This window comes from Telmatherina bonti (genome assembly GCF_933228915.1).
Source record: "Telmatherina bonti genome assembly, chromosome: 8".
In the NCBI taxonomy this organism is placed as follows: Eukaryota; Metazoa; Chordata; class Actinopteri; order Atheriniformes; family Telmatherinidae; genus Telmatherina; species Telmatherina bonti.
Genome location: NC_136626.1, coordinates 36,075,366 through 36,086,062, shown reverse-complemented (window position 1 = coordinate 36,086,062; position 10,697 = coordinate 36,075,366). Strand labels below are relative to the sequence as shown.

The window sequence follows — 10,697 nt, the reverse complement described above, 5'->3', positions numbered from 1 at the left end:
AGCCAAAACAGATCTCTGCTTTCTGCTATAAAATATAGAAAATAATAAGTATTTCTCACATTTCAGATTAAAACTGAATTATTTTTTAACTGTTGTGAGTTTAATTTTAAATTAATAATAAAAAATAATAATAAAAAAAAAACAACTTAAAATCTGGATTCGTTTTCAGACAAATCTGTTCCTGAAATTAAATCACGTGGCGGGAAATATTGTCGTTGGGAAAACAGAGTGGGTCCATTTATTGGCTTTAAATAGAATAAATAAATAAATAAATAAATACTATTGCTTCATGTTGTCGAACTTTTGCTAAAATTATTTTAATTGAATTTAATTGAACTGAATAAAAACAATGTTAATTTAACATTTATTTGGAGTAAAAACGTTTAAACAAAAATATTTAGTTTTTCTTTATTTAAAGTAAAAATAAAACTAGAAAATAAAACCTTTTATTTTTGGAATAAAAGCTGCTTCGCGCTTTTATTCACATCGAGATGATTTTTTAATGTCATTTTTGCAACTTTCTGCAAAAATAAAAACAAAACAAAATCTCTCTCGTGTGTGTGTGTGTGTGTGTGTGTGTGTGTGTGTGTGTGTGTGTGTAAACCCCACAAAGGTCGCCAGCCGTGACGTGACAGCTTCCACGCGCAGCTGCAGAGGATCAATATGGTGCCAGCCACTGGTGCACCGTCCCATCATCGACCATCAGCTGAGGCCAGTAAGACCATTCCTTAACTGGTTGCATCCAGTTTAGCTTAAAGCTAATGAAGAGATTGATCTGGCCTGCTGATGAGCAGCGTGCACGCGCTCCCGCGCGCTGACAGACATCACTTTGATCTGATCTGGATCATCTGCAGAGATGGAGGTTTGGTCTGGTTACATGTGTGCACGTGGAGACGTGTTTTCTGGCTGCTCGGACCACGCTGCGCGTCGTGGCTTCCTCCTCTTGCCTTCTGTTGTCCAGCACTGTGGAATCACGTCGTGGAAGTGGGGTGTGAAGCCACGCAGCTGCTGGAAGGGCAGCAGAGGCCTCTGCTTGCTGCAAGCTGGCTGCAGCTCACTTTGGACCCGCTTTGTCGCCGCCTTGTGCTCAAACTCCGCGCGTTCACCGCGAGCTTTCCTCCACAGACGAGAATCCTTTCTCCTCACGGTCACGAGCCTGTCGCGTTTCACTGGAACACCGTCAAGTGTGACTTCACTAAGTTCACCTGGAAGAGCAGAAGTTTCACTGAAACTACAGAGCAGGAAGCGCTGAATGCATATGCACAATTCTAACACATAATAATAATAATAATAATAATAATAATAATAATAATAATAATAATAATAATAAAAAATTAAAAGATAATAATAATAAAAATAATAATAATAATAATAATAAAATAAAAGATAATAATAATAATAATAATAATAATAATAATAATAATAATAATAATAATAATGCAATAAAATAAATAAGAAGGGGATATAATTATAAGAAAATAAATTCACAATTTAATCATTCAAAAATAATTTTTGTATTACAAAATATCCAAAATAGGCCTATTTTTTTTAACTATATATATATATATATATATATATATATATATATATATATATATATATATATATATATATATATATATATATATATATATATACGTATATATAGGCCTTTTTTGGGGGGGGTATTTAGTAATATATATTACCACATATATTGCTCCATATATATAATAATAATGTAAAAATAAACAGAAGTAGATGAAGAACAAACCTGCATGTTTGACTCTGTGTCTCCTCAGCAGCATCCATGCTGCCGACCTGCTGGGGGGGAGGGAGAATCACAGTAAATAATCAGGGGGAAAACTAATATCCACGGATCCTTCCACAACTTCTGCTAAACATCTGAGAAGAGTCACGCGCGTCCGTGGAACAGGAGGAAGAACCCACGCAGCCGCACATTCTCATGAGAAGTGGCATTTCCCATCCTCCAAACAGCAGCGCGCGCTGCCCACAACCTGCAGACACTTTGTCAGCTTGGAACGCGCGTGCCTCCCCCCCCCCCCCCCCCCCAGATCCGCGCGGGGAGCTGGGAAAAGTGCTGAATTCTTACTACCTTTGAACGCTCATTAGCGCCTCATAATTACTTTACTAATTAGGGTGACATGGTTATTAACAAGATGCGCCGTCATGACAGTCCCCACTCCTCCCCGCGCATGCACGCGCGCACCTCGTGGCTCCAGAGAGCAGCGGCTGATCGTCCTGGCCTCAACTTCTGCTTTCCATTTAAATAAAATATGAATAAACAGCAGCAGACTGGTGGTTATAACAGCAAAACCAAACCTGCAGCCTTTACTTAAACCATCAAGAGTAAAAAACAATAGAAATATGAATATTTTCTGCTGCTCCACGTGCAGTTCAGGTGACTTCTCACCTTTTATTCCCACTTTCTAAACTTATATAAAACTAAATGATTTTTCCTGAAAAAAAGAAGAAAATGAGAGAAAAATCTATTGTTTTTTCTGATGCAGCCTAAAATATTTTCAGTTTTGTCTTCAAATAAATCTACGAGTTATTTTTCCTCCTTTTATTATAAAATGATTTCAGCCAAAACGCGCCGCAGCTGCAGAACTCTGAGGATGGAGAAGCAGGTCCCTGATTGGTGGGGCGGGGGAGCCGGTCAGGCTCCCAGCCAATGGGAAGCTGGATGGGCGGGTGCTGGGGTGTGGGAGGTGGGTGGTGGAGGGAGAGAAAAAGGCGTAGAGTGTTTATTATAAAGGAGAAAATATTAATTCCCCCTCGCCGTGGGCCGTGACGTCAGCATAGGAAGTCATTGTGGAGCAACAGTGGAGCGATTAGCAGCAAAAAGGGGGAGTCTGATAGCGAGGAGTCAGCCCGATGTATATCTCTCTATACAGCTCAACTTTTAACACAAAGTTCAACATCCAGACAGAAAGGGGGACGAGGACGCCGAGCTGTCCCTGAATGTAACAGATGGGACCGTAGAGGCAGCGCGCGCCTCACAAACCTGGATTCTGCTGCTTTTCTCCCCTTTCTGGGAGTTTTTTCTCTCACTTGGACTTTATTTTATTCAGTTTCTTGTGATTTTTATTTACTGAACCTTGTTTTTTCCAGCTGGGGAGAAGCGTCTCGCGGTTGTTATGACGACTGCATCCGTCCTGTCTTAACATGGAAGCATCCAGCGGGTCGAGTTTTGGGATAGACACTATTTTATCCAGCGCCTCCAACTCTGGCAACCCCGCTCTGATGAACGGAGACTTCCGGCTCAGCGACAGCAGGACTGCGGATTTCAGGGGCCAGGCGACCCCGTCGCCATGCTCGGAGATAGACACCGTGGGGACGGGCCCCTCGTCGCCCATCTCGGTCACCATGGAGCACGCCGCGGACGCGCATCTGGTGCAGGACAGCCTTCAGCATCACCACCTCCACCACAACCAGCCACAGAGCCTGCCGCTGTCTCCTCAGCATCAGCAGCAGCATCAGCAGCAGCAGCAGGCGCTCGCGGGGGCCGGCTGCGCCCCCAGGACTGCCACCTCCTCGTTTTTAATCAAAGACATTTTAGGCGACAGCAAACCGCTTGCCGCGTGCGCACCTTACAGCACGAGCGTGTCCTCACCCCACCACACACCCAAACCAGAAAGTGCCACGGCTCCGGACGTCTTCAGGCCCAAGTTGGAACAGGACGAAACCAGAAGCAAGTTGGACAAAAGGGACGAGATCCAGAGCGAGCTGAAATGTAACGGTGAGCGCGCGCCTCGCGCACTTTTTCACCTCATTTCATCGTTTAGGAGCTCGGTTCAGATGCAGACAAGAAGCCAGGATGGAGCCTGGAGCAGCGTTTTCACGTGAAGATAACAACAACAACAACAACAACAACAACTATAATAATAATAATAATAATAATAATAATAATAATAATAATAATAATAATAATAATAATAATAATTAGTTATCATTTCTGCCTCCTTTATTGGTGTAAATGATGTGAAAACAGATGTAAGCCTGCTGGTTCTCCCCGCGCGCGCGGGCCTCCCTGGTGGGTCAATTAGAGAGATTATTGTTCTTCCTGGAGGGGGGGTCACGGCGCACTGAAACGCTGCTACAAATAGAGATGGATTGATATATTGATGTCTAGTTTTTAGAAAAAAGCTGGAAATTTTTCAGTTTCTCGTGTTTTTTTGTTTTTTTCCTTTGTCGCGCGCGTGGACAAAAGGAGGCAAGTTGCTGAAAGTTTGGATCATAATTCTGTTTTATTTTAAACAGAGAAAATGTGACTGAATGTTTTGTTGAAACGTGACTTTTTATTTCCTCCGTGAGAGATTTTAACCGCATGTGTCTCGTGCAGGGACTAAAGAGGAGGGGGACAGGGAGATCTCCAGCAGCAGGGACAGTCCCCCGGTGCGCACCAAGAAGCCCCGCAAAGCGCGGACAGCCTTCACGGACCACCAGCTCAACCAGCTGGAGAGGAGCTTCGAGCGGCAGAAATACCTCAGCGTGCAGGACCGCATGGACCTGGCGGCGGCCCTCAACCTGACAGACACACAAGTCAAGACCTGGTACCAAAACAGACGGTAGGCCACCACCACCATCATCATCATCATCATCATCATCATCATCATCATCATCATCATCATCATCACTGTTTCTTGACACATCTTATTTACTATCAGGGGTTTTAAGGAGCTAAAATGAAACTAAGACTGCGGTGTGTTCCGTGAAAAAACACCGCAAACAATTTTTTTCTTGTGTTTTTTCACCGAACCTGAATCATATTTTCATGTTCATATTTTTATTTCCACTCCAGTCAAAAGCCAGAATAAAAACGTTTATAAAACAAGTTAAACTTGATGTTTCATTTTCCTGCAGTACCTGTTGAAAATAAATGATTCCAAAAAATCTAATTAAAAAAAATTAATCATGTTTTATAGAAAATGGCCACTGTGGTACATTTTATATTCATTTATTGTTTACTGTTATAATGTATTTTACAATACCGATTTTATACTTTTTTTTTTTTTTTTTTTAGAAAAAAATATCATTTACTGATTTTTAAATACCTGAAAGCTATTTTAAAAAATATATACACAATAATAAATTACCAATAACTTTAAAAAAGGTTTTTGAACATTAGATTTTTTTCTGGCCTTCAGCCTTTTAAATAACTTTAAATACAGAAATATATTTAAAACAAAAGGAAAAAGAAATCCAGTGATCCCACAATAAAAGCTTTTTTGTAATTTCTTTCTTTCTTTTTTATTTTATTTATTTATTCATTTATTTTTTACTTCAAATCTTTTATTTTTCATTTAATTTTTTAAATTATTTTATGGAGATATTTATGTATATATATATATATATATATATATATATATATATATATATATATATATATATATATATATATATATATATATATATATATATATATATGAATGTATGTATGTATGTATGTAAATACTACTGTTGCCTAATTAAAGCTGAGGCATATATTGTGTAGTGTGGCTGCTGTAATTAGGCCTCTGCATACCAATTAATGTTGCGTTCAGGGACTGTGAGAAAGCGCAAAGAGATTAAATAATTCATCTGCTGGATTTTGATCTGATCCTCAGGACGAAGTGGAAGAGGCAAACCGCGGTGGGATTAGAGCTCCTGGCTGAAGCAGGAAACTACTCGGCCTTGCAGAGAATGTTCCCGTCGCCCTACTTCTACCACCCGAGTCTGCTGGGCACCGTGGACAGCACCACGGCTGCCGCGGCGGCCGCAGCCATGTACAGCAGCATGTACCGGACTCCCTCCACGCCGCACCCCGGCCTCCAGAGACCTCTTGTCCCGAGGGTGCTCATCCATGGCCTTGGGCCTGGGGGGCAACCGGCACTAAACCCGCTGCCCGGCACTCCGCACCCGCGATAAAAGCCCGGCACAAACTGAACACGTGATGTGAGTAACTGCATCGGAACCACACTGCAGGACTTTTCTCGCTCCAAAAAGACCTTTTTATTTTATTTTCTTTATTCTCCCCCCCAAAAAGCTAAAGGAGGTATTTAATTTAGGCCCAGGTAGCCTAAGAGCCGGTCCTGAGAAGACTTTCTGTCCGGAACCAGACCAGGACTGCTCATGTCTGATTGTTTGTTTGTTTGTCTTTTGTACAAATACACTTACATTAGCAAATAAACATAAAGTTTATTAGATGGAGAAGAACTGAATGAATAAAGAAGTAATGATACGAAGTGAATTGCAGACGTTTCTGTCCAGATTTCAGCCTCTAGACTCCAAGTTTCTGGGGAAAAAAAACCAAAAAAAAAAAAAAAAAACCCTTCATTTCTGACGGATCTAAACTCATCTCCAGGAAAACAGATTTTATATCAACCTGCTGTATTTATTCCAGAGGCTTTTTCTTGCCGTGGAAGCATGTTTCTGCCAGGTTTGTTCCTGGAGCTGCTGGTGGTTATGATGGCGCACTGTGTTGATGTTTACCAGCACATGCATATGGATGCGCAGCAGCTGATTGGTGGTGAATGGTTCTGATGGGTCTATACTGGCTGTACTGGGAATGTGGCCTTGGCTTAGCAGCTGTTCCCTGGGAGCGCAGCAGACAATAAGCCTGAATTTCTCAGCGTGAGCGATCCGCGCAGGGGGATCAAGACAAGACGCCTGCAAGAAAGCAGGGAGGAGGGGGGAGGCAGGGGGTGAGGAGGGGGAGAAAAAGTGCTTATAATCTGCTCATTCTCAATAACCAATAGCCGTTAGTGAACTTGTTTCAGGAAGGTTTTTTTTTTTTTTTTTTTTAGTGGGGGAGAAATAATCTCCTGTGACCTGAGTTCACCGCGAATCTGGAGTTCTGCGTCATTTTTACGCGTTTGAAACTTTATGGCTCTTTTTTGGTTTCACTTTTTCTTTCTCTTATAAAACATGGTTTTTAAAAAACAAAAAAAATGCAGGCCTGAAAATGAGTGTGATTTAAATACTTTGATTTTTTTTTTATCAGATCAAAATGCACAGAATCTGTTGTGAATAAGACTAATTATTATTATTATTATTATTATTATTATTATTATTATTATTATTATTATTATTGTTATTATTATTATTATTATTATTATTATTATTATTATTATTATTATTATTATTATTATTATTATGAAGCAAACTGAAGCCTCCTGGAACCCAAAACAAAGCCTTGAACCAGCTTTAACAGCCGACGCATCGTGATATTTTTACTCTGAAGCAAATTTTCTTTCTATAAAAATTCCACAGATTTACTGAATATTTTTGCACCTTTTGTTAGTTTTTCCTCCTTGGGGGGGTCTTTTACCAATTATATGCGCCAAACTAGGACAGGGTCCTTTTTAAGTTGAGCTTTTCTCCTTATTTTTGAGCGTTTGGTTTGTTTTTAACCCGTTTAGAAGAAACGGAGCCGCTTTTCTCACTGACTAATTAAATCCTACAGCTTATTTCTCAGCCTGCAAACAAAGTGCGCGCGCAGGGTCGGGCTAATTTAATACGAGCTGACCTCTGGTGAAATCTCAGGTTGCGTGGATGTCGTGGAACCGCTGCAGACCGCGGAGGAGACGTGGAAACAGGCTGTTTGGAGGGAAATCTGCTCCCTTCTCGGCCTCGCAGCGCAGACAGAGAAAACAAAATGTTAGAAAATATTAGTCTACCTTATTGACCCTACAGCATGTGCCCATTACTGCTGGATAGTGCCGACGCATGTTGTTCATATGCATGACTTCTGCGCCATTATTTATTTATTGCGCTCTGCGGGTGGGAGGGGTGGTGGCGCGCGCTCTTTCCAATTCATTAATAACAACCTAAATCATACAGCAGCGCAGAATTAATGGGCTGCTACCATCCTGTGTTACCTGCTAGGTTCAGAAATGCTTTCCTTTCTTTTATTTAACGAAATGCGCCATTTAAAGCAGAACTCAGCCGACTGGAAATGACTTCTTTTTGTTGCCGTACGTGTCAGCATGCAGCACAATTCTGCATAATGCGCATTTTAATTCGTGCACTAAGGGGAGATATTTATGGTTTTATTTGAACAGAACCAGATGATGAAATTAGATTATTTGCTGGATTTCTCTGCTGAAGATGAGACATTCTTGTCATGGTGAAAAAGGGCAGCAGACTTGAATAAAGAGGATTAGGCCTTTCTTTAACATGGCGCATATTATCCAGAACAGATGGGCTTCAGAGAGTCGTTTTCTTCCTCCTCTTTGCCTGGAGGAACCTCGTTGGACACTTTAATTGCCACTTTTTTCTCCAACTGATGTAATGGTAGGATATCTGTTTCATTACAATAATGAGGTAACACTTGCTCTCCTTGGCCTCTCGTTATCACATCTCCTCTATCACCCCCCAAACACTAAATTTACCCCCTAAAACAAGAAGTATGCATGCTAAGATCTCTACGTGTACACTAAGATGAGCTGCAGTTAATCCAGTTTAGGATCCAGTTTACATGTGGAACCTGCAGCAAGCTGCTGATGCTAACCCAAACCAAAGCAGAAAAGCTGAGATGCATCAGTCTTCTCAGCAGTCATCAGCTTCAGCATTAAGCTCCAGGCTGAACAGGTGACCTGCTGTTCGGCCCACAAAGTCATTTACAAAGAGGAAAAGAAAGAATTCTTCCAAATAAGGACAAACTCTGCCAACATTTTAGCATTAGTTAGCATTTATTCAGGCATTACTAACTGCTAAAACATTTATTGTGTAATGTAATACTGTGATGGGCCATGAAGCTCATTTTAAAGCTTTAACCTGTACGAGAATTAAACTTATTCAACATTTCATTTGTGTTTGCTCTGAATGCTGCACTGTTAGAGAGATATTTATGCTTTTTATTTAACCTCAAGCAGATAATTCAACTAAATATTTGGAAAATTTCTCCAGTTTCACCATGTTTTGCATTTCAAGCAGGGGCGCTGCCAGGAAGTTTGGACCCTAAAGACAACGGCATGGACTCCACCACTTGATCGCAAATTTTAGATTTTTATTTTTAGCTGATTTAAAAAAAAAAAAAAAAAGCTTTTTTTGGGAATAATAAAGATCTCGGGTTGTGTTTAACCCTTTATGGGGCAAGTAACTATTTTTGATTACTTTTTCTTTCATATGAAACTTTCTTTCATGTAACTATTTGGGTTTTTTTTTTTTTGGTAATGTAACAACAGAATGGAGGTCTTGGTTCAGACTAGAAGGACAATTTTAAGTTAAAATTTCTAGTATAAAGGTATTTCTATAAATGGTTAAATCACAGTGCATACATCTAACCAGGTTATTTTAATATAAATAGTTTATCAGTTTATGTTAATGCTGTATTACTGCTATATATTTTCTTTTTGGGCCCCTATCAGGTCGTGGGGGGCCTTCGAATCTTCCTAACCCCCCCCCCCCCCCCCCCCCCCCCCCCCAAATGGCGCCTCTGATTTCAAGCATGAATGGTGATTTTCCCTCCATGTATAACAGCTGAAGCTAATGTCCACCTGATGATGAAGATTTGCTTCTTCTGCTTTGTTGGCGCATCACCGTTGAATGCGAGTCGTGCAAAGTGTTTGTGATAAATGCTCTTTTCTGGGTTTCTCTAACAGATAAGGCTCCAACAGTTTAGCCAGGGAGAGTTCAGAGTGAACAGATGTGTTGCCATCCAGCCATCATCCTCCTAAACAGCCAGCTCCCAGCAGATCCTGGACTAACACGGACATCTGCAGCAGTCCCGGCTGAATGATGCCACATAGCTGCGACATATCATACTTTAAATGGCCTCATCATTTCAGCAAATCCAGCCAGTTTCCCCCCTCTCTCTTTTTGTCAAGTGACAGGACAGCTGATGGCAGAGAAGCTCCGCTACCTTTCAAGTTTCAACCAGGCGCCGTCACATGCGACCGCACAACCAAGAAGAAAAAGTCTGTCAGCAGTGATGTCAAAAGCTTCAGTTTTTACAGAGCAATTAGGGGTTTCATCACAGCGGAGTGATGTCAGGATTCATTACAGCTCAGCAACAGCTAATTGCTTCAAGGTTAAAGTAACAGATCTGACGGCATTATATTTTAAGTGACAGGCGGAGATTGTGGTGGCGTTTCGCCGAGCGCAGCTCTGACATGAAGAGGAAGGAGAGGCTGAGGAACAACAGGGACGGCTGAATGTTTGGTTTGTTGCAGGTTAGCTGATTGCAGGGAGTTTCTCAGGAACACATGGAGGCGGTTTGGATGCAACAAATCACAGCAGTTCTGCAGAACCTGAAACACGAACAGGGAATTTCAGTTCTGTGCATCAACGTGGTGACCTTCCCGTTATCAGAGCGTTTCCTTCCGTCTGAGCACCTTGTTTCTGCAGGTATGGTTGACATCATGTGACTGATCAGGCAGCAGCTTCCAGGAAATATAAAATCACATGAGAAACATTAAGGCTGCAAATAATGATGGTTTCCAGTAGCTCAGAATGACAAAGGGGTGGAAGTAGACCAAGCTAATGTCCTTTTGTTTAGACCTCAAAGACCCCAATTTAGTGGAGAAGTTGAAATGAGATGAGCTTCCAGGCGGAAAGCTGCGAGAATCACTTCTTTTCAAATGAGCAGTTGTTTACCCTTGGCTTGTTCCTCCTCTTAAAGCAGAATACCTGATCCTTTGAACCGACTGTTTGTTTAACCGCTGCTGGGAATGGAGGATCCCCGAGGTCTGAGTAAGTGTTGATCTACGGTTGGA

At 41.3% G+C, this 10,697-nt stretch overlaps 1 protein-coding gene across 1 annotated transcript; it reads left to right on the top strand.

The window, feature by feature from the left end:
- Positions 1-3,165: 3,165 nt before the first annotated feature.
- barhl2 (BarH-like homeobox 2) lies at positions 3,166-5,907 on the top strand (the record flags this gene model as incomplete). The annotated part of the gene is made up of 3 exons (XM_079244740.1): positions 3,166-3,739; positions 4,343-4,568; positions 5,607-5,907. The coding sequence occupies 3 exons, from the start codon at positions 3,166-3,168 to the stop codon at positions 5,905-5,907; spliced, it is 1,101 nt and encodes a 366-aa protein (XP_079100866.1).
- Positions 5,908-10,697: the final 4,790 nt, after the last annotated feature.